The sequence below is a fragment of the Aquarana catesbeiana genome, linkage group LG08, assembly GCF_042186555.1.
Source record: "Aquarana catesbeiana isolate 2022-GZ linkage group LG08, ASM4218655v1, whole genome shotgun sequence".
Lineage (NCBI taxonomy): Eukaryota > Metazoa > Chordata > Amphibia > Anura > Ranidae > Aquarana > Aquarana catesbeiana.
In genome coordinates this window covers 43,232,698-43,257,879 of record NC_133331.1, presented here as the reverse complement: position 1 = coordinate 43,257,879, position 25,182 = coordinate 43,232,698, and the positions used below count along the sequence as shown (strand labels likewise).

At 43.0% G+C, this 25,182-nt stretch overlaps 1 protein-coding gene and 1 long non-coding RNA gene across 5 annotated transcripts in view; one reads left to right on the top strand and one right to left on the bottom strand.

Annotated features, from left to right (window-relative positions):
- FANK1 (fibronectin type III and ankyrin repeat domains 1) overlaps positions 1–25,182 on the top strand; it is a 208,975-nt gene that overhangs the window by 104,163 nt on the left and 79,630 nt on the right. For all 4 annotated transcript variants that reach the window (XM_073595750.1, XM_073595748.1, XM_073595747.1 and 1 more), the window contains exons 3-4: positions 5,573–5,697; positions 13,172–13,253. In XM_073595750.1, coding sequence (XP_073451851.1) covers positions 5,573–5,697; positions 13,172–13,253 — 207 coding nt within the window. The remainder of the gene's footprint in view (positions 1–5,572; positions 5,698–13,171; positions 13,254–25,182) is intronic.
- Positions 21,017–25,182, bottom strand: LOC141105701 (uncharacterized). Its single transcript, XR_012235629.1, has 3 exons — positions 24,911–25,182; positions 23,999–24,139; positions 21,017–23,898 (listed from the first exon to the last, which is right to left on the bottom strand). It is a non-coding gene; the product is annotated as an uncharacterized lncRNA (long non-coding RNA).

Sequence of the window (25,182 nt, the reverse complement as noted above, 5' to 3'; positions counted from 1 at the left end):
ACCTCACATGTTCTGCAATCACTGTTGTGTGCGGCAAGTATGTACGCGTTTGCATTTGTGCATGAGCATAGGGGGATGGGGGCCCTTTAGAATTAAACATTTATTTTAATTTTATTTTTTTCACGCTGTGTCTTAATTTTTTTTTTTTTTATCAAGTTTTTAATGCTATCACAACAGAGAGCCCCCTTCTGCTACTTGTAAAACTGATCAGGTGGCTGTTTAGGCACCCGGGTTACTTTTGCCAGGAAGGGAATCCACTGGTTTTAAACAATATCAGGATCTTGACTGCAGCCATCGTCTTGATATCGTCACTACTTCCCAAGGATATATATACAGTGCATCTGCAAAATATTCACAGCGCTTCACTTTTTCCACTTTTTTTTTGTTATGTTACAGCCTTATGCCAAAATGGAATAAATTCATTATTTTCCTCAAAATTCTACAAACAATTCACCATAATGACAACGTGAAAGAAGTTTGTTTGAAATTTTTGCAAATTTATTAAAAATAAAAAAAATCCCATGTACATAAGTATTCACAGCCTTTGCTCAGTACTTTGTTGAAGTATCTTTGGCACCAATTACAGGCTCAAGTCTTTTTGAGTATGATGCTACAAGCTTGGCACACCTATTTTTGGACAGTTTCTCACATTCTTCTTTGTAGGACCTCTCAAGCTCCATCAAGTTGGATGGGGAGTGTCGGTGCACAGCCATTTTCAGATCTCCCCAGAGATGTTCAATTGGGTTCAAGATGGGCTCTGACTGGGCCACTCAAGGACATTCAGAGAGTTGTCCCGTAGCCACTCCTTTGTTATCTTGGCTGTGTGCTTAGTGTCTGCTAGGGGGGCTGCACACCGAAGGTTTTTTTTTTTTACCTTCATGAATAAGAATGCATGAAGGAAAAACATTCAGTCTTTATAACCACTTTAGGCTTTGCCAATAAAACCTAGAAGCTGATTGGTTACTATGCACAGCTGCACCAGATTCTCTGTTCACCAGTTTTAGTAACTCCCCCCACAATGTATTATCTTCATTTAAGGAGAGAAAAGGGTACAAGGGTGGGTTGTACAGTCATTGATCACTGTAATAGCCAGTTCGAGGCGATCAGGTGATTGATCATTAGTACAGGACCCGGGGCTGTCATTGGGAGCCCAGTCTTTGTGCTGGAAGTGCGTTGTGCAGCGTGCTCCCAGCACAAACATAAGTACGAACATATGCGGCCTCAAAGAAAAATAGCCACTTCAGTGAGGCTGCATATGTGTTTACAGTCGGCGGGAAGGGGGTAAAAATAATTAAAGTGGTTGTAAAGTCAGAAGGTTTTTTATCTTAATGCATTAAGATGAAAAAAACCTCTGTACAGCAGCCCCCCCTTGGCCCCTCTAATACTTACCTAAGCCCCATCTCTGTCCAGCGATGTCCATGAGTGTCTTGGCTGTCTGGGACTCTCCCTTCTGATTGTCTGAGACACAGCAGCGCGCATTGGCTTCTGCTGCTGTCAGTCAGTCAGCCAATCAGGAGAGAAAGGGGGTGGGGCCGAGCCGGGGCACCGTGTCTGAATGGACACAGGGAGCTGTGACTCGGCTCGGGTGCTCCCATAGCAAGCTACTTACTGTGGGGGCACTTGACAGGAGAGAGGGCCCAGGAGCATAGAAGAGGGACTCGAGAAGAGGAGGATCTGGGCTGCTCTGTGCAAAACCACTGCACAGGGCAGGTAAGTATAACATGTTTGTTATTTTTATAGAAAAAAAAAAAAAAACGACTTTACAATCACGTTAAGGTTGGGCAAGACTGTCAACATGCCTTATGTCTGATTTCTGCCAGTTTTTCCAGGATCAGGCGGCAGTCAGCCTGTCTACCGACTTTGCCAGTTCTAATGCCTCATACACGGCCGGACTTCCCGACAGAAAAAGTCCGATGGGAGCTTTCGGTCGAACATTCCAACCGTGTGTATGCTCCATCAGACTTTTTCTGTCGGCATTTCCGACGGACTCAGATATAGAACATGTTCTAAATCTTTCCGTTGGAAATGCCGACGGAGTTGAGCCCGTTGGCAAGTCCGGCCGTGTGTACGCGACATAAGAGAGAGATTATTAGAGTTTACAGATAAATAATACAGATAAATAACAGTAAACACTATAGATATCCAATTGTTATCAGATATCACATTAGTATACAATTCTGCCACAATGGATGTGAATCTTTGCATTTTACATTAGGTTCAATATCTTAAAAGTTATAAATGCATAACATGTATAAAATATGACATATTGACAGTAAAGATGGGTGCACTTGTCACGTATAAATCAATAAAGAACTCTATATATCAGCTACATCTCTGTGCATTGTAATTTTAAATTTGTGTTCACAAGGGAACATACGTCATTTGAGGTTATGGGAAGAGGAGAAAGTTGCACCAAGCCACCAATGGTATAGCAGGTTTTATTCAATGGTGTATGTTAAATAGTCTATATAGTGTATAATACATACAATGTAAATATTTCAGTTGAATTAATTTGTCTCTGGCGGAGTAGACAAATGTAATATGTGGGCTTAAAATATCCTGTCAAGCATCTTCTGGAAGGTCAGATACACTGATACAGTTAGGTCCAAATGTATTTGGATACAGGCACAATTTTCATGCTTTTGCTCTGTATGCCACCAGAATAAAATCAAAACAAAACAATCAAAATGTATTTGAAGTGCAGACTTTCCGCTTTAATTCAAGGGTTTGAACATGAATATCAAGTACAGATTTTAGGAAATGCAACCATTTTTATACACAGTTCCCCCATTTTCAGGGGCTCAAATGTAATTGGACAAATGAATATAATCATAAATAAAATATTTATTCTTAATATTTTGTTGGGAATCCTTTACTGGCAATGACTGCCCAAAGTCTGGTACCCATGGACATTACCAAAGACTGGGTTTCCTCCTTTCTGATGCTTTGCCAGACTCTAACTGCAGCTGTCTTCAGTTGTTCTTTGTGGGTCTATCTGCCTTTAGTTTTGCCTTCAGCAAGTGAAATGAATGCTCAATTGGGTTGAGATCAAGTGATTGACTCGGCCATTGCAGAATATTCCACTTCTTTTCTTTTAAAAGCTCCTGGGTTGCTTTTGCAGTGTGTTTTGGATCATTACCCATCTGTACTGTGAAGCGCCATCCAATCAACTTTGCTGCATTTGGCTTAATCTGGTCTGACAGTATATCTCTAAACACTACAGAATTCATCTGCCTTCTTCTGTCTTCTGTCACATCAATAAACACCCATGACCCTGTGCCACAGGAAGCCATGCATGCCCATGCCATCACACTGCCTCCACCATGTTTTACAGATGACGTTGTGTGCTTTGTATCATGAGCTGTTCCAAGCCTTCTCCACACTTTTTTCTCCCCGCCATTCTGGTACAGATTAATCTTAGTTTCATCCGTCTAAAGAATGCTTTTCCAGAACTGGTCTGGCTTTTTTAGATGTTTTTTGGCAAAATCTAATCTGGCTTTTCTATTCTTCAGGCTTATGAATGGTTTGCAACTTGTGGTGACCCCTCTGTATTTGCTCTTCTGAAGTCTTCTCTTGATCGTAGACTTTGACAATAATACGCCCACTTATTAGAGGAGAGTGTCCTTCACTTGTCTGGATGTTGTGAATAGGTTTTTCTTTACCATAGAGAGGATCCTGTGATTATCCATCACTGTTGTCTTCCATGGACGTCCAGGCCTTTTTATGTTGCTGAGCTCACCAGTTCGTTCTTCTTTCCTCAGAATGTACCAAACTGTTGATTTGGTCACTCCTAATGTTGCTGCTATCTCTCTGATTTGTTTTGTTTTTGAAGCCTTACTTTGAATGGCCTGTTTCACTTGCATGGAAAGCTCCTTTGAACCGTCCGCAGAACTTTTTTCATGGGGGGGGATCATTTTAAGGTCACCCATGCTCCGCCCCTTTTTGACAGTGTCATGAAGGGGAGGGGCTTAGTCATTATCACATAAAGCACAGGCATGCAATGTTTTTCAGAAACCTGATGCAAAAGCTTAATAGGAGGATCAAGCTTCCATTGTCTTATTAGCAATTTTCTAATTGGCCATATTTTGATGGTCAAGATCAAAATATGGCCACCACAACAAATGTAATATGCCCAACGAATTCCCGAGCACCGCTCAGGACTAAGGATGAGCTTGGGTGTATTATTTCGATATACCGTATTTATCGGCATGCAAAGGCGTATAACATGCACCTTCATTTTAAGAGGGAAGTTTCAGGAAAAAACTTAAATGTTAAATAAAGAACTTGCCATGAATGCGGCCTCACCATTGCAATGAATGCGGCCTCACCATTGCCATGAATGCGGCCTCACCATTGCCATGAATGCGGCCTCACCATTGCCATGAATGCGGCCTCACCATTGCCATGAATGCGGCCTCACCATTGCCATGAATGCGGCCTCACCATTGCCATGAATGCGGCCTCACCATTGCCATCAGTGCAGCCTGATCGATGCCATCAGTGCAGCCTGATCAATGCCTATCTGCAGCCTTTGAGGGTACAGGGAGGGGGCGGGAGGAGCGTCAATAGATTACATACAGGAGAATCTCCTGTTTACATGGCGGTCTCTTTAATACAAAGTCCCGCTTCCTATGATAGACAGAACAGTCGTCCAATGGCAGCCCAGGAGATGGGACTTCCTATTACAGATGCCGCCGAGTAAACAGGAAATTATCCTGTATGTAATCTGACGGTGCTTGTCCCGCTCCCCCCCCCCCCCCGTCCCCTACGCGGCATTGCCAATAAATACAGCATAAATCTTTTGTGGCCCTGGGGCCACAAACGACATATATGTATCCAAATTACCAAGGGGGCCACATTAAATCAGAAACGCGGGCCAGACTTTGAACATGCCTGCCATAGGGGGATGATTTTACCAGTTACCTGAAAGCATACAGAGTTGGATTTGTTAAAGAAGGGATTGGCTGTTGTCTGAGTTGATAATTTTCAACCAATGACCAATTGTTTTCTCCATATATAAGTGTCAGAGCTGTACATCAGAGCTTGCCACTTTGGAAGCTTAAATCTAGGTTACTGGAAAGCATGGAAGTTCATGAATTACCACAATCTGGGCAAGAACATGTGTTGGTCTTCAAATTGGCCCGATGTCTCTGTGGAGCCCATTGGATGTTGGATCCAGACTCTACATAAAGCCTCAATTTCTGCCCAACATGTGATTAAGCCCCATGCCCTGTCCTTCAAATATTTAATGCCAGAACCTCAGTGGGCAGTAAATCTCTTGTATTTGAAACTTAGATGACACTTCGGTGGGGACTTTTCAACAGGGAGCAGAGATCAATTTTGTTAGATTTTTAGGCCCCACATGCAGACCAGAGTTGTGATGCAAGAGGGCTGCACAGGGATGTGTTTGAAGACTAACAGAGGTACTTAGGCAACATAACCTGGATTTTGATTGCTTGCTGTAACCAACAGCTGAAATGATCTTTATATATTTATCTATCCGCCTCTACAACCTTTTCATTGCTGCCCTGTGATTTATAAATTGCACTATCAATGTGTTCTTCTCTTTCAGGGGATATTCTCGGAAACATGTTGTGGAAGGATTAGAGCCCAGCTCTACCTACAGGTTCAGACTGAAAGTTACAGAGTTTAATGGTGAATGTGCATACAGTCCACTCGTCTCCGTCTCCACTACAAGTATGTTGAAATACAATGTTTCCTGCATAAAGCAATTTTCTTGGAAAATTATAGATACACAACCTGGGTGCTCCTTACTTGCACTCCCCTCTACTTTTTAACAGTACATGGCTGGTCGTTGCTGATCTCTTTTTGAAAATGCTAGTTGCCTGACTGACAGGAGGCAAGCAATGACAGCCAACATAATTCTCTTAGTACAGGTTTCTTTTAAAGTGATAGTAAACCCTCCTATTGATTTTTGCTCACAGGTAAGCTTATTAGAAAGCTTACCCTTAGGTAAAATGAATATCCCCTAAACATGCACCACTTAGTAGATATTCTAGTGAGCAGCAGCCAATGATGTCACCTGCACATGCGCTCAAAAGGAACGGCATACCCATGCCGCTTTGCTGCACCCATGACTCCTTGCGATGCACACTAGCAAATTATGTAGTTGCCTTGCAGGGGATTTGTTTTCCCCCTAATGCTGTAGTTTTACTACCACTTTAAAGTAGGCATATCCACTAACTGAATGACATTTAGTTTGCTAAAACATAAATGGTTGGCTTTTTTTTTTTCTTATAACCTTTGCACTCCTGTGCATGTGTGGGAGTGACATCATCCTGCACCAGCCAATCATGACAGCAGAAGACCAGCACCTGGAAGAAGCCAGGGAGAAGATGCCAATGAAGTAGCTTGTGGGCATTGGACCGTTGAAGCATAGGTCCATAGCATAGGTACCACTTTAAAGCGGAACTTCACCCATTCACAAGGCGCAGCGTGGCTCACGCATGTGCAGTAGAAAACCTGCTGTTAAATCGCAAGGCTTCACTTCCTGTTTCCTTTTTTTGAGATGCCGGTGCCTGCACCCGAAGCCGATTGAAGAATTGGCTCGGGTGAGGATATCGCTGGATCCCTGGACAGGTAAGTGTCCTTATACTAATAGTCAGCAGCTACAATATTTGTAGCTGCTAACTTTTTAAAATGTTTTGGGGGAGCTCCTCTTTAAGGCTCCATTCACACTTTTACGACTCATCATGCGACTATGGACATCAAAGTTGCATGATATGTCTCAGCCCATTCTTTTCAATGGCAATTGTTCAAATCCGTGCAACTTAAAGTCACAGCAACCTTGAAAAGGTGCCTGCACTTCTTTGGTGTAACTTTGGATGTGACTTTGATCCAGAGAGTGTAAAGTTGGATCAGTCACACTCGAAGTTGCAACACTTGCGCGACTCCAAAGTTTCATTGTAAATCGTGCGACTTTGGAGTTGGGAAAGTGTGAATGGTGTCTAATGAGCAATTGCAGTGTTGGGGACGGGGTGCACTGCAAGGGAAGATTTTGTCCAAGTCCAGAAGTTGGGCTTTAAATTGACCACAGACAGCTAGGAAGGAGCTAGAAAGCTTGTCCCTGGCCATAGAATGCCAGATCTAGAAAAGTAACTAGTCCATATCTGCTAGCCTTATGAGCTGACAACCTACCATACGCTAGCCAAAAAATCTTTTAGTGGAATGTTAAATCTCTCAAATGAAAATCCTATTTTGCTTCCATCGTTTTATCATTTCCTTCCTATTTTATCATTTTGGTGTAGTTATGAAAAGCGCATAGCTTTCTGGGCTACATATCTCCACATACTTCAGCCATTGTAGGAAAAAAAAAGGCAAACCCGTCATAAATAGCGCTATGTTCCAATTCGTACAAACGCTGAATTGTGTTTCTGGGGAATATTGGATGTGTTCTGCAGGATTTGCTGGCACAATAGAATACTGTGCTGTAAAACATACTCTTCCCCAGTTCAGAAACATCATCTGTCTAAAAAAGACATTAATATATCTCTCTCTTAAATAGATTTGTAGCTTAGAAGGGGGAAAAGCATATAAAATGGAATGAAAGCGGATTTAGATAGCTCACATGATGGAATTTTAGAATCCAGCAGCTCAGGCACAATACCTTTTCAAGAACTGCAGCAGATTGCTTAAAGTGCTGCAACAGTCAGATTAAATTCTTTCTCGCCATACTTTCACCGTGGTAATACTGGTTTCAGCTATATTCAGTGCGATATAGACTTTCCTAATGGGAAACTGTAAAACTAGCGAGATTAATAATACAGTACAGACAGTAGTGACAGAGTGTCCTTTATTTATCTTCTCAGCCAAGAAAGGTTTCTGATTGGTTGTCGTGTTTTAATGCACAGTGCTGCAGTATAAATGAGGCTATTTATATATTAATCAGTCAAGCTGTTTACAATTGTGATTGTTTTCCACAATTCGGCACTGTTCACGCTTTTGCGTTTTACATGCATTTTAAGTGTGGAGCATTAAACTGGAACTAAAATCTCTAAATCACCATTACCTATTTTAATCCTTATGCTTCTAGCATTAGGAAATCAATAGGAACAGTGGCGAGCCGTCCATAGATGGTGCACGGGCGCCGCCCCCCCTTCCCCTATCCATGCGTCGGGCCCCCTCATCTACATATCAGGTCGCCGGGTGCATGGATTCCAATGAGGGGTGGATATTTGAAGCACGTGATTTGAGCCAGAGGCTCTAATAGGCTTAAAAAAAGGGTGGGCTCGGGGCGCAGAGCACTGCGTCCCGATCCTACCCTATTGTGTGACTATAGCAAATGAATTTTCGCTATTTTCACACTAAAGTTCCTCCCTGCCAATCAGGAGGCAGGTCGTGAGAACTGTTTCCCCATTGGCCTAAGCATCAGGCGATCCTATTGGATGCCTAGCGCTTAGGTGGAAGAGGAACAGTACGCTGTAGGAGATAGAGGAGCGGACGCCGGAGCCGCCACTTGCTGCACCTTAGTGAGAAGGAGGAGAGGAGATCAGCTCGGACCTACAGTATGCTGTGAGGAGGAGCGGACACTGGAGCCGCCGCTCCCCGGACCTATGGCCACCGCTCCCCGCACCTCCAGGAGAAGGAGGAGAAGAGATCACAGCCACGATCTGGTAAGTGACAGTTGCTTTCTGGTTTATGGCCTAGGCCAAAATGATTTCATACATCCCAAGAGACTTCATGAGCATTTTTTTCCATTCTTCTGGAGGAGGAGAGGGAATGGGGGCTTTCTCAATTAAGCACACCCTCCTGCCTGCATGCCTGAGCGAAGGGCAGGGGGATTCCAGGAAGTAAATGCTACATGAATCATCAGCTAGGGGAGTGTTTTTCAAAGTTATTTCTCAACAAAATAAAGCATGGAGGGTTCTGTCAACAAAAGAAAAAGTGCTTTATTGTGATAACTTTACTCAAAATGCATGTTCTATAGCATTCAATGGTAGTACACCTATAACACATGTACAACTCCACACACTTAAAAGTGCACTGCATAGATATGAACCAGGCTGTAACATTTTTGTTTTTAACATCTTGTGAATTTTTAGTGCTATCAGAACTTAACAGGCTGTTTAAAACAATGTTGTTTTCTTATTTTCTTAAAGTGTAATTAAAAAAAAAAATTAAAACACACAGTACATCTCTACAATACATGTGCCTTTCCCCATGTTTTTCACTATTAAAAGTACAAAGTACAAAAACTACCATTGATCTGCCAGAAATCCAGTGCTCTCCTAACTTTCCAATTTTTTGAGATGGGAACGAGGAACACCTATCAGCAAAAGTATGTAGGTATAGGACACACCCCTTGCCAATCCCCTTTAAAGGAGAATTATACATAAAATAAGTTAAACCCACGTGTTTTTATTTTTTTATTTTTTCACCACTACTATTTCTTTTATACTGGTTTTTGAAATTTTATAAATGCAGCAATTTTGAAATTGGGTGAAAAGTTTAGTACTGGGAAACACTTTTTGAAAGATAAAAAGTCCATTTTATATACAACTATATAGATCAGACCAAAATGAGGGACAAGTCCCTTGATATCAGTGACAGTTGGGAGCTATGGACAACGATGCCTCTGCTGCACTGAAATCCCAAGCAGGAATTTCACTAGCATAAGGCTGCTTAGGCAGCCGTCTTGGGGTGCCAGGATGGGGGGGGGCGACACTGGCGGAGCTTGAGGTGGTCACAGTGGCAACCCTGCCCATGCTCCAGGGGCCCGTGCAGACTTCCTGTAACATTGGGTTTTACCCTAGTACAGGAGCGGCAGCAGCATTTACTGGAACCAATCCCTATATTTTCCTCCTGTATACGCTAAAAGCTGGCTTCCCCTCTCCTCCCTACCGCTGCCATTCAGCGACTGCAGGAGAAAAATATAGGGGATTTGTTTCTGTATATGCCGCCCCCCACCACCCCCTCTGTCCAGGTTCCACCTCCTTCTGCTGCCTTGGCCCCCTGTGTGCTCCCCTGTTCCCCCTTTCAGCGCTTCCGACTTCCCCTCCTCTCCTCTCCGACCGGCTGATGCGGGTGGATAGTTTCAAGATGAAGAGCGAGGAAAGAATCATTAAATGACATTTTTTCTTAACTTTCCTTCCTTTTCTGAATGAACACATGCTTTGATTTGTGAATCAACAGGGAGACACTGCAGAGCTCTTCCTGTTCATTCATTCTGTGCAGCTGAGGCTGCAGAGAATCTCCATTCTCTGTCTCAAAAGTTAGACATCTGTGTAGGCAAACATCCTTGCAGCGGCCCTGATCCCAAGCTGTTGTCAGCCATGCCTGAGTTCTTCTCTGCTGAGTTTTTTTTCTCTGCTGGAGTACAGAAAACTGCTTCCCATCTAGGTAACAGAGCAGTGTGCTGTAGTAATTCAGCAGGGGAGATTTGACAAGGCTGAAAAGCACAGTGTTTGGCACTCACTGTAGGAAGTTAGGGGCTCACTGGATTTCTGGCAGATCAAAAATAATTTTTCTGTACTAGCTGCATTTTAAAGAAATGGGGAAATGTCCATGTTTTGCAGAGATGTATCGGATATGTTTCTTTCATTTATTATTTTTCCCATACCTATGCTTTTATGATAGTATGTTTTTTCTTAATCTTTAATTATGCACAATGTTTTTCATCCTGTTTAATGAGGAGAATGTTCTTTATTATTGATGATGTTGTTAGGCATTGTAACTTTTACCCTAAAAATATATGCTATAAAAAACGTTCTCTCTCTCCCCATGTACGTTTGGATGATATATAATGTTTTCTAAAGCTGTTAAAACTTGTTGTAGTATTTATTTTTTTTAATCTTGATGTTTGACCATGTTGCTGTGGAGCTATTTGGAAGTTACAAAGTTTCCCTAACTTACTCAGTCTTAGCAGAGTATTCCTTTAATAATTTAGAATGGCAGTTGTATATATCTGTATACTTATAATACTACTGCCTTTTTTTAAAGCGGAGCTCCGCCCAAAAGTGGAAGCTCCGCTTGTTCGCACCTCCCTCCGCTCCACTGCCAAATGTGGCACTTTTTTTTGGGGGGGGGGGGGGGTTAGCGGGTACCTGGCTTTGACAGGTACCTGCTCTCACTTTCGGTTAAGATCGCTACTCAGCAATCCACGACATTTCCGTCCCAGAAGACGGCGAGACCGTTCAGAAAGCGCAGCGCGACTCACGCACGCACAGTAGGAAACTGGCTGTGAAGCTGCATAACTTCACTTCACCTTTCCCTTACTACAGATGCTGGCACCTGCACCCAAAGCCAACTGATGAATCGGCTAGGGGTGCCGACATTGCGGGATCCCTGGACAGCGAAGTGTCCTTATATTAAAAGTTAGCAGCTACAGTATTTGTAGCTGCTGACTTTTATTTTTTTTTACAGACTGGAACTCCTCTTTAAATCTAACTCTAGACAGAACTTTTTTTTTTCTTTCATAGCTTAGGGGCAAGAATCGGGTTTTATTGCGTTGTAGGTCCTGATGGGGAGTGGTAGAAGCCTGAACCACGATCAGCTTTTTATTGTTGCCTCTGTCCCCTATAGATATTTTCCTTCACTTCCTGTACTGTTAATGACTTTGCCACTCGGACAGGAAATGAGGGAATAATAATGGGGACTGTAAGTTATAAACAAATATATACCGCGCTGTCTCAAAAAAAAAAAAAAAAAAACTAAAGCAGCCAGCACAGCAGTGGATAAAGTTGCAAAAATGACAAATAGGGTGAAATGTGCAGCGCTTATGTGATCATATAAACCATAACAAATAATATTAGTACAGAAAACTTGAATAATAAATGATGTGCTCAAAAATACTCCAAGCAGTCCTCTATTATGACATGTGATGTCTATAAACAGAGTAACTTGGACGTGTGATGTCCAAAAAAGAAAAAAGTCAGTGACAAGCTTCAGTCATGTGTGATGATAATCCTCAACCACATGTGGATATAATATAGTGACAGTCTTTAACTTCAAATATGTATGATGTAATAACAGTTAATAGTGGGTCCACCACCAAAGACACCAGAAGCTGCTTACCAGAGGGATTGAACTCAAATAGGTGTACACGTAGTGAGTCAATCAAGCTTCGTGGTATAATATACCAAGGGGATCAGATGCTCTATCCAGATATGACCTCCAGATGGACCTCCGAACAAGTGTAAGGTATGGATGGACTCAGTAGATATAGGTAGTCAGCCCCATAATTAAAAGAAAGAGGAAGGCATATAGTGTAACTCCGTATGGAAATTTTAATACATAAAAAGCAAAGGAAATACACTCACGTGTTAAGCAGTAAAATCAAGCGCTTGTATAAAAGAAGACAGTGGTCTCAGCATATCCTTCCGACGCGTTTCGACTTAGAAGTCATCAGATGACTTCTAAGTCGAAACGCGTCGGAAGGATATGCTGAGACCACTGTCTTCTTTTATACAAGCGCTTGATTTTACTGCTTAACACGTGAGTGTATTTCCCTTGCTTTTTATGTATTAAAATTTCCATACGGAGTTACACTATATGCCTTCCTCTTTCTTTTAATTATGGGGCTGACTACCTATATCTACTGAGTCCATCCATACCTTACACTTGTTCGGAGGTCCATCTGGAGGTCATATCTGGATAGAGCATCTGATCCCCTTGGTATATTATACCACAAAGCTTGATTGACTCACTAGGTGTACACCTATTTGAGTTCAATCCCTCTGGTAAGCAGCTTCTGGTGTCTTTGGTGGTGGACCCACTATTAACTGTTATTACATCATACATATTTGAAGTTAAAGACTGTCACTATATTATATCCACATGTGGTTGAGGATTATCATCACACATGACTGAAGCTTGTCACTGACTTTTTTCTTTTTTGGACATCACACGTCCAAGTTACTCTGTTTATAGACATCACATGTCATAATAAAGGACTGCTTGGAGTATTTTTGAGCACATCATTTATTATTCAAGTTTTCTGTACTAATATTATTTGTTATGGTTTATATGATCACATAAGCGCTGCACATTTCACCCTATTAATAATAATGGGGATACAGACAGCAGTAAAATCTTGGGAAAGGGTCTAACCCTCCCCACACTAGCTAAGACAAGCAAAAAATTTTTTTGTTGGTGTTCCATTTTAACTGTCAGCTATATTATTTTAACTGTTGGGTATTTGTGTGTCTTCTAGGAGAACCGATGAATGGAGAACATCTTCATCGAGCTGTCAATATGGATGATGAAGGAGCCACCAGAAATGTACTCCAGAGTGGGTCAGTAATTCTGCAAACATTCACCCTTACTCGCTGTTTTCCATATCGCACAAATTGAATTCCTCATTTCTGGTGGTGAATGTAGTGCCCTCCAGCTCACATTCAACAATTTCCTTCAAATTTGCCTTTTATTTGCGCTTCATCAAGCTGTTGCACTAATGCATTTATGATAGATTTGTGCTGTAACAAGTTAAAGGTATTTTGCAGTCAAAATTATAATCTAAACCTTAAAAAGTTATAGAAGAGCTTTGTTCTGCCGCCTCTATCTAAGCATTGCAAGCGTGGTCTCTATAACTGATGCAAATTTGGTAGGATAGCTATAACTCACAATCTCAGCAGCATTTGCAGACAGTGACTTGATCCAAATCTTGATCGGAGAAAGCTTTAATTGAAAACTTGTGCAGATCTTGACAGATGAATAGTATAACAAATAAGAAAAAATGTTATAGTTCCTCCTTCTGAGTTACAAAAACGTTTGGTGCCTTCCTTCAATTAAAAAATGTAAAGCCCAGCACCAGGAATTAGACAAAATCTACCCCTGCAGTAACAAATTCCTCCTTCCCCGCACCTGTAGGCAGGTAGTGGGTACTGCTCCCCCCAGTGGGCAGTTAGGGGTAACTACACTCCCAGGTTTTCTGTCTTGGCGGGTTTTCTTGGGTCCGACCCTCCGGTCCTGTGTGCTATAAAAGGGACAGGGGGTCTAGATCCATGGTTGTTGAGCAGGTTGGAGAGAAGTCACACACAAACAGTCTGTATGGGCGGAAAGACACAGACAGCCTGTAAGATGTAAGAGGATTGCTGGAACTTGCAGTCCTACCTAAAGATGTCAATCCTGGATTCTACCAAGAATGGACTCTACCAAAGATTGATTCTTACCTATGCAGGTATGCTGGGGCAGCCACAAGCCTGAGTTGGGGATGTTGGGGGAATGTCTGTACTTTACTCTGAACTGTTACCTGTGAATGTCATCATGTTAACCTATTCTACAAGTAAAACGTTTGAAACTTTGCCCTTGCCTGGTCTGAAGTTACTAAAAGGATGAAGTGTAAGTAACTGACACATAAACTTACGGCTCAGGTCACTAAACACATTGGTGTATGAAGACATTGGTGTAAATGGTTAATACAGTGTAAAGATACTGTGGTTACCAAGGGTAACAAAGGTTTCCCTAGCAGCCTGAAGTGTGTACATGTGGTGGATGAGATAGCCTTTTGCAGCAAGGGAGATGTTGTTGACACTCCTTCGGCCATGATCCGTCTCCCATAGCAATGGGAGCAGATCTTCACTGCCGAGGCCCTAATATTGTATGCAGCTACTCGAGAGAGTGAAGTTAAGTGCACACATGGAGTCCGCGCTAGTGCTAGGTGTACGGCAGGATCTCATAATGTTAATGGGAGTGAGGTAGTGGCGCTACGCTGGACAGGTGGAGAGGGAATTGGCTCTGCGTGTCCCTGTTAAATGCACAAGTGACATTCTTAGTGTATATGACATCAAGAGAGTTTACTAGAGTTGGTCCATGTTAGTCATCTCCTGGGTTGTGGGCTCGGCTCAAGTAGAAGTACCCCATCTGTATGGCAGTGACCTTGTACAAAGTGCCTAGCATAGCCCAGAAGAACCCACCCCAGGGTAGGCCTCTCATGTGACCCTTGCTTGGCTCCCAACGAGGAAGGAAACATGGAGCACATGAGGACCACCACACCCCACGACACCCTACCCTTACACAATGCAAGGGTAAGCTGCTCGTTCAGTCAGGAGTGCAGGAAAAAAAGGGTAATACCTTTATTCGGCTGGGTTCGTCCAGTTGTTCGACCTGTTCCACAAATTCTCCTCTCGAAGGCTGTCCCAGCCACAGTTGCACTCCAGGCTCATCAAAGTGCAAAGTAGTGTTGATAGACAGGGAAGGGACACTCCCCCTGCACACAGGATCAGAGCTGAGGCTGTCAATCATAAACTGTGTGCTGGAGGTCCCTCCCCTGTCACCTATATTTCTTCTGGTATCAGGAAAATGTCAGAAGTGATTCATGCTGATAGCAGAGGAACGAAGCATCAGACAGAAATTACACTTGGGGGTGGATTTACTAAAGCCAGAGAGTGCAAAATCTGGCTCACTTTTGCATAGAAACCAATCGGCTTCTAACTTCAGCTTGTTTTATTAGGCTTTGACAATAAAACCTGGAAGCTGATTGGTTTCTATGCTGAAGTGAGCCTGATTTTGCACGCTCCAGCTTTAGTAAATCAACCCTTTGGTGTTCTTAATTGAGACAAGTACACACTATAGAGGCATATGCCTTTTTCATATTTCATGTCTGAGGTTTACAGGCACTTTCAGCCTGGGTTCACATTATAGCGGTGCGGAAAAGAAGCATGTGTTTCGGACAAGAATCGCACAATTTTTTGCAGTGTGATTTGAGCCCATTAGTTTTGTATGGCTCAATTCGCACCACACCTGTGCAAAAAAGGTGCAGGCATCTTCTTCTTCTTTTTTTTTTTTTATTCTTTGTTGCACTGGAATCGCATCGCATGGGTGTTCACAATTCTTGCAATCACACTGTTTTGCGACCAGTTTTGTGATGTCATTAATTTAATATTGACGCCCGTGGCAGATCGCATGACTGGAGTGCGATTTCAATGCGCTGTGGGAAACGTGTAGGATTTTGTTGCGTTTTCTATATGTGAACTGGGGGTCAGGAAGTACGGTCGTAAGAGAACTACTCTTTGTTAAAGGAGTGCACCTTCTGGAGGGAATATTGTGGGCTGAAGAGGAGTATTGTTGTGAAAGATGCTTTTTTTAGTTTTTAACACTTCTGGGCTATACTTTTTTTATGGAAATTCTGCTGTAACGTCCAATTCAAGGCAATAAAACAAAAAATGTCCTAATCCCACTCACTTGTCTAGTAAATACACCCACTCACTTACTGTACCTTTACTAGATAATAATCTTTATTCACTGAATGCTTCTAATTGTTGCCTAGAATTGCTTTTTAAAATATTGATGCTGTTGTCTGGAGTATTTTTGTTTTGAAAGATTTTCAAGCCAACTTGGCAGTTTCCAATGGCATCATGTAGTCCAGTGTTCCTCAACATTATTTTATTATGCACGTCTGTGTAACATCAGATATTTGCCAAGTACCCCCTAAGTGCATGTCACTTTATCTAAAGCAACCCCCACACTTTGTACTTTTTTTTTTTTTTTTTTTGCCATATTAACTCAAGCTTTGTGCATATTTCTTAAAGCAAAAATAAATAAAAGGTATCTGAGCACCACAAACTGAAAATGCCATTTCCTTTTTATTATTCAGAGAAAACTCAGCCATCCATCCATGTCTCCATGCTTTATTTTGTTGAGAAATCAATTTGAAAAATGCCCCCACTAGCCTTTCTAGCCATGGCCATCTTTATTAAGGGCAAACGATTCATGTAACACACATGTAATTTCATTGTGATTTGTTTTACAATGACCATAAATCTTATCTCTTATCTTATCTCATGTGTCCAACATAAGGCCCAGGAGGCTAATCCGGCCCTCGCACCTCTCCTGTAGCTGTGGAAACCCCCTCATTGTTGTCCTCACCTTGTCTCAGCAGGCGGCAGCAGAGAGAAGGACAGACCTCCTCCACCAGATCCTTGCAATCCTCCGTGCAGCCACGGAGAGGCTTGTATCTGCCTTCCCTCCTCCCTATCTTTGCAGTCGGTAGCCCAGAGGAAGACAGAACTCCTCCTACAGAACCTGCGCCTCTCTGTGCAGCCATAGCACCCCCTCCTCTCCACCTTCCCTGGCCTTGCCAGTCAGCAGACTCCAGCGCTCCTCTGATCCTCCTCCAGACTCCGCACTTTCTGCTTCCCAGCTCTGCCCCAGCTTCTTCCCTGTAGCAGAAAAAGGTAAGGTGGTGCACTGTGATGTAAGGGAGGATAAGGGACTCTTGACTTCTGATAGCAGGGGGGGGATGACATCTAATGTAAGAGTGAGGTGCTCTGGACATCTAGTTTTACAGATACAGCTGGCCCTTTGAGGGCAACCATAATGCTGATGTGGCCCACAATGAAAATTACTTTGACTCCCCTGATGTAACATTTTATTTCCTGGAATCCATCTGCACTTAGCTCAGGCATGCAGACAGAATGCAGGGTGTGCTTAGATGAGAAAGCCCCACCTCCAGATGAAAGGAAGAAAAAATGCCCCATGTAGACTCCTGGAATTAATGACATCATTTTGGGCTAGGCCAGAAACCAGGAAGCAACTGAATAAATGTATCTATTTACTATGCCTAGTAGCATAAGGTTTGAAATAAATGAATGTTGATTGCAAGAGTTGGGTTCCACTTAAAAAATCCTTATGCTTTAAATATTATTTACCAAAAGAAAAAAAATATGTCCTGTCCCAAGATATCCAAATACTTTTTTCCTTTGTGGTGAATTTACAAATGTATGTGTTTTATACCATTCTAGAACCGACGATTCTTATAAAGGAAGATTTACAGTAAGTCAGAATAAGAAATTCCTACCTAATCCTCACTTGCTAATCTGCAGCCACAAGTCCTATGTAGTAGTGAAAAGCAACAGTTTGGGTTCAAAAATATAGCACAGATGCATGCTATAAGTCTTCCATCAAAAGCACTGTTTGCTTTCATGCTGCCTGGGACATAATGGGGGTAATTTACTAAAACTGGAACACACAGATTCTGGTGCAGCTGTGCCTAGTGACCAATCAGCTTCTATTGTCAAAGTTTAACCGTTTGCCGACCAGCGCACGCTAATTTACGTTGGCAGAATGGCACTGGCAGGCCAAAGGGCGTACAGGTACGTCCCCTTTAAGAAGCCGTGTCGTGAGCGCTTGCTCGCCGCCGGAGGCGCTCGCCCGCCGTGGTCCCTGTGACCGTGGGTCCGACGGACTCTGTCCGCTGGGTGCCCGCGATCATGTCTCGGAGAGGAAGAATGGGGAGATGCTTTTGTAAACAAAGCATTTCCCCATTCTGCCCAGTAACAGGACAGTGATCACAGCTCTCTGTCTTTGAGAGCTGTGATCACTGTTCTGTGTGTTGAAGTCCAGCCCCCTCGCAGTTAGAATCGCTCCCTAGGGCACACTTAACCCCTTCACTGCCCCCCAGTGGTTAACCCCTTCCCTGCCAGGGTCATTTACACAGTAATCAGTGCATTTTTATAGCATCGATCGCTGTATAAATGACAATGGTCCCAAAATAGTGTCAAAAATGTCTGATGTGTCCGCCATAATGTCGCAGTCCCAATAAAAAAAACGCAGATTGCCGTTGTCACGGAACGTCCCACACTCCGCTTGAGTGCTTCCGTCATATACCACTTCCTCCCAGTCTGTATACAGATATCAGATATTCCAACCTCTCTGAGCACAAAACAAGGCGACACTTGCTTGTTGCTAACATGAACTCACTTTATTCAGAACCAGAATACAGTCTTATATACAGGAGAAGATGAGGTTCCACCCTCCTGCTCATATTACTCTAACAATACAAACGTAACCTAATTAACATGAGCTAATTAACTAATCCTTTATACAGCCTAGGTGACTGAGACATGACCTTTTGCCCAGACTGAGTTAATTATCACAGGACATTTTCTCACAATAGCAGCAGCTCCAATAGGAGTCGTCCCGTCTCCTACATTGTATAGAGGACAATGTGATCAGCTCATTCAATTAACATAAACACAGGTAGTTGGAGTTGTTGACACCAGCATCTCCTCACAGGATGTGTCCCAACAGTATAATTCAGTCTTATCAGCAGGGGGCTGCTGGAGGAATCCCCCCCACTCTCTTCAGGGACACAAATCCCAAATGACCACAGCAAGGAGTCCCCAACAGAATCAAACAATATACAATATATACATATATACACGACTGAGTCCGATTAGTACAGTTCAGACTGGATTTCTAATTCACCTCACAAAGAGTATTGTTCCATTGAAAATCCAGGGCCCATAATCAAAAGGCAAGAGGCTTGCATTCAGTCCTCTCCAACAGCCTCTGTCCCGGCTAGGTCTGTCACAGCCGTCATTACCAATAAAAAAAAAAAAAAAATTATAAAAATGCTATAAATCTATCCCCTATTTTGTAGACGCTATAACTTTTGCGCAAACCAATGTAAGCTTATTGCGATTTTTTTTTTTTTTTTTTTACCAAAAATATGTAGAAGAATACATATCGGCCTAAACTGAGGAAAAAAATTTGTTTTTTTATATATTTTTGGGGGATTTTTATTATAGCAAAAAGTAAAAAATTTGTTTTTTTTCAAAATTGTCACTATTCTTTTGTTTTATAGCGCAAAAAAATAAAAACCGCAGAGGCGATCAAATACCACCAAAAGAAAGCTCTATTTGTGGAAAAAAAAGGATGTCAATTTTGTTTGGGTACAGCATCTCATGACCGCGCAATTGTCAGTTAAACCGACACAGTCCCGAGTCACAAAAAAGTACTCTGGTCAGGAAGGGCGTTGAAGCGGTTAATTGAACACGTTAGATGATTGGTTACTATGCACAGCTACATCAGATCTGTGTGAAAAAAAAGATGTAAATTTCAATTGGGTACAGTGTTACATGACCAAGCAATCACCAGTTGAAGTACCACAGCGCCGAATAGCCAAAAATGCCCTGATCATAAAGGGGGTAAAATCTTCCGGAGGTCAAGTGGTGAAATACTTAGAGAAAGCTGCTGAAAGCTTTGCAAAAGCTTGCTGTTCACACTACTGTTATAAAATGCTCCTCTGAAGTACCCGCCATCATCCTTTGTGACTTTCATTTTCCAATCAATGTTAACACCTCAGCCACTTCTCAACTACTCAAGTTAACCTCCTCTTTTAACCTAAAACAATGGACACAAACACTCTTGACCTCATATTCTCCCACCTCTGCACTCAAACAGATGACACCAGAAGTCTCAAGAGACGTAGCCATGTCCTTGAGCGAGCATGACGTAAAAATAAATCCCTGCAAGACTTCACCCTCTACAAATCTGCCCTTCTCAAATACAATTCCTGCCTCCATACTGCTAAACAAACCTACTAGACCACTATTGCTCTAACCCTCTCACCCTAACCTCGTCAACTATTTTCTACCTTTACTTCCTTACTTCCACCTCCACCCGCGATCTTGCTTGCTGCCCAGGAATCAACATAATTCATGATATATCCAGCTCCCAGCTTCCTCCCCAAGCCAACAGACCAGGTCCAACACCATACTCAATACTTTCCTTCTTCAGCCCTGTTACCACTGAGGAAGTTGTCAAACCCCTTTCAACGACCCACCTCACCACTTGTCCCCTCACAATTACTGCGACCACCTTCTTGCTCTATCCTAAACTCTCAAACCCATATCTTCAACCTTTCCGCTCAAACATTCACTGGTTACTCCCACACCTAATAAACCCTCACTGAAATTAATCTGTTTGAATAACTTAAGACCCATCTCCCTGCTCTTGTTTGCCTCCAAGCTTCTTGAACTCCTTGTCCACAACAGTATGAACTCCTACCTCACTGACAACAACCTTCTCGATCCCCTATAGTCCAGCTTCCGCCACAACATTCCACTAAAACTGCCCTACTAAAACTCACAAACGACCTACTAACTGCTAAAACTAATGGCCAATACTCCATACTCATACTCTTGGACCTTTATGCTGCCTTTGACACAGTTGACCACCCACTCCTTCTCAACAAACTCCACTCCCTTGGTTTTTTCCTCGCCTTGACTACTGCAACTCTCTCCTCATTGGCCTACCTGTACACAGGCTACCCCCCCCTTCAGTCTATTATGCATGCTGCTGCTAGACTAATACATCTTACTAACAGATCCATGATTACCGCTCCTCTCTGCCAATCTGTTCGCTTCACCTACCCCATCGTATAAAATTCAAAATACTAACCACAACATACAAGGCCGTCTACAACAACGCCCCTGCTATATCTCTAACCTCATCTGCAGATATTGCCCAAATTGTCCTCTCCGCTCCTCCCAAGACCTCCTGATCTCTAGCTCCCTAGTTACCTCCTCCCGTGCTCACCTCCAGTACTTCTCCATACCCTCTCCCATCTTCTGGAGCTCCCTGCCCCCATTATGCCCAGTCAGCCCCAATGCTTGTGATGCTTGTGCGTCTCTCCACGATTTTTGGAAGGCATTGCTCATCCTAAGTCGCATGCTGGCTGTTGGTACACTTTATGCTGTGCCTCCTCCACCTATTTGCTTGTGAGTTGTTTCTTTTTACCTTTTGTATATTAAATGGTTTTAAAAGTTAATGCACAAGGCTGGTGCGCCCTTGTTTTTCTTTTATTTCGGTTTGCACTAGGATTCCCCATCCTTGAGGGCAGCAAGGCCTGTGTTGACGCATCTTTTATATGGTGATCCACCTGTGCGCAGGAGTCGTTGTTTCTTGTTTGCTAATGTACTGCACCGGTCAGCCCCAACCCTGTCCACCTTTAGGAGATCCCTGTAAACTCCATTATTCAGGGAAGCCTATCCCACCTCTACTTTAGAACAGCTACTTTTAAAGCAGCTTCCTTCATGGGATTTTGATGCCGTGTGCTGTCGACCCCTCCACAGCTCTACACCCTTCGTCTCTTTCTTACTTTTAACTCTCCTTTTTACTTCCCTTCTAGACACCTAGGGTGTCATCCTTTTTCTGTACTACACAGAAAAAAATCTCTCAGTATGCGTTGGTCATTAGGTTACTGGGAGGATAGGGCTGAGAGCCATATTTTGTCCACTATTTTGCTCCCTACCTCACAGTGGTTCGGTACCAACTACTATGTTTCCCTGAAAATAAGACCTACCCCGAAAATAGGCCCTAGTTTAAAGTGGTTGTCAAATCCCAAAATGCACTGCACTACAATATTACAGAATGCAAAACATGCATGCTGCTGCAATCCACATGTGACAAACACCTTCTGTACAGCGGCACTCAGCTGATCCCCTGCTGCTCTCCTCTTCGAAGCCCCCCCCCCTGCAGTGCTCAGCGCAGGGAAGGGCCAAGGAAGGGTCAAGCGGCTCTCCGCTAATCCCCCACTGCTCTCCTCTTCTGCTCCTCTTTCAGCTGTCAGCGGGGATCTCTGGCCCCCCTCCCTCTGCAATGCTCGGAGTGTGCCCTGGACTGCACCAGAAAATTAAGGTCAGTGTGGGAAGAGGATTGGCAGGTCATGGCGCTATAACATGGCACCCATCAAAAACGCACAGATTACACTACACAATACTGCAACGTAGTGCACCCCAGGATTCCACACCCACTTTTACTCAGTTCCACTGGCCACTGGGGATTCCTGACAGGCAGGGAGGGAGATGGGGAGAGAAGACGGCACATGTCAAGCCCTACCCCGAAAATAAGCCCTACTGGGTCTTTTGTTGCCAAAATTGATATAAGACCAGGGCTTATTTTCGGGGAAACACAGTAGTTAGTGTTTTTTTCACTTTTTTTTTCTCCCTGTATGTTCATTACAAATAAATCTATCTATTTGTCTTCCACCACACTACAGGTTATAAAATGGGATATTTGTTATAGAGGCTATTGCCCACAGTTCACAGATACCTTATATTGCTGTACTGGAATCTTGTCTGGTATTTCATTGATATCCTTTGGTTCTTTGATATGGTTGTATTACTGTGAATTAATGGATTTCATTTACTATGGTATGTCATACTACTATGTTCAACGGCATACCTTAAAGAAAAAAAAAAAAAAAAAAACCTGTACCCGAGTCACCTCCATCAGATCATCCCCTGCAGCTATTTACCTTTTGTACAATCTCCCCCTCCCTTTAGATTGTAAACTCCATGAGAACGGCCCTCTTATTCCTTCTGTATTGAACTGTATTGTAATGGTACTGTACCCTCTCTACGCTGTAAAGTGCTGCGTAGACTGTTGGTGCTATATAATAATTATAATAATATAAGCGGAAGCCCATATGAAACAGGCCAAAGTCCTGATCTGAAATTGGAGTGCATACAAGTGGAATGTAAACAATGAAGTGGGACTAGGATGACCGCTTTTAAATCACAGGGAAAAAAAAGGACACCAACAGGTTTTTTTTTTTTTTTTTTTTTGCAAATTTGCTTAGTATCCCTGAATATCAAAAGAGCATTTAAAAATTACACTTATCCTTTAATTGCTAGACTCTAGGGTCATCAGTCACACTATATATTTCCTAAGAAAAATGCAGTAGGTTCAGGTGGATTAAAAAAATGTACAGTCTCTTATCATCCCGCTCCTGGAACTGGTTCTCTTCCAGCTTAAATCTTTCAGTCTGATATGCATTTACTTAAATATGGAGAAGGAACATCTCAGAACTTTTGTAGAAGTTTTGCTTGTAACCTTTTGTAATTTTCACGCTGACCTCGTCTTGCATTATCTCAGCAGCGGCACTTAAAAGCACCCAGAGGGGACACTTTTGTGGATTAAATGTAGATGAGTTTCATTTAAAAAAAATTCGGAATTGTAGCTTCCATTTTCCCTTTTAACTTTCAGAAACATGCAGATTATGGAACAGTGGAAATCTAAGTGCACATGTTACAGATATTACAAATCTCACCATCTTTTAAAAGGCTCCCTAGAGTCAGTTAAACTCACTGGATCATGCTTACTGATCTTGCTGTGTGATGTCCAGGACTTCTTTTGTACGATTTCTTATTAATCCTGTATTAAAGCAGAACTAAAGTCTTTAATTAAAAACTGTAAGCAGGCAGACATTGTGGAAGGGACATGCAGTGTCTCTACTGCAGTAAAGTAAACCTACCTGCCTGCTCTCAGTCTTCTTTAGAATGTACACTGAGCTCCGCATACGCAGGATGTCATCCCGTGACGACCAATGCAGACAGTTGCATCCCGGCACCTGGAAGAAGCTGGGTAGAGGATGCCATCAAGGAACCTGGGACCACTGAAGGAGAGGTAAGTATTGTAATGCTTTAATAAAACAAGAAATCTAACTGAAAATACCGTATATACTCAAGTATAAATCGACCCAAATATAAGCCGAGGCACCTAATTTTACCACAAAAAAACGGGAAAACTTATTGATTCGAGTATAAGCCTAGGGTCAGAATGCAGCAGCTACTGTAAGTGGAAAAGAGGGTCAACAATGCCCATCTGCAGCCTCACTGTGCCCATTTTCCGCCTCACTGTGCCCATTTTCCGCCTCACTGTGCCCATTTTCAGCCTCACTATGCCCATTGCGTGCCTCACTATGCCCATTGCATGCCTCACTATGCCCATTGCAAGCCTCACTGTGCCCATGTACCTTATAGAGAAGAGATTGTGAAAAAGGGAAGCTTCAGGGCTGGTTCACACGGGGGCGACTTGTCAGGCGACCTAGCCGCCTGACAAGTCGCCTCCCGTTCTGTACAATGGAACCGTTCTAATCGGAGCGACGCAAGTCGCTCCGACTTAGAAGAAAGGTTCCTGTACTACTTTGGGGGCGACTTGCATAGACTTCTATACAGAAGTCGTCTTGCAAGTTGCCGCGGCAGTTGTGTGCAGGTCGCCTCGGTGAGGCGACCTGCAAGTCGTGCCACTTCTAATGTGAACCAGCGCTTAGGGAATTGTGTCTGTAGTATGGGCACCTTGACAACTAGGTAATCCTAGGAGCCTGAAAATGTAATAAAAGCCTTCAAAAACTTTTTTTTTTTTCATTATCCACTTTTTTTCTTACCAATTGCCACTGGACTGATCCAACCCCCAAAAGCTCCTGCCGCCATGTCAGTATTGATGCGGGGGGAAGGAAAGCCATATTACGCAGTACTTTGCCCCCTCTGATTCACAGCAGGGCTGTGTGTATAGGAAGTCTGTGCCGTCCAGCCTTCTCCCCATCCGTCCATGATGAGGAGGAGGCGGAGCTTTGTTACAGTGGCTGTATGTATAGGAATTCTGCTGCGCCCATGCCGTCCCGCCTCCTCCCCGTCCGTCCGTGATGAGGAGGAGCTT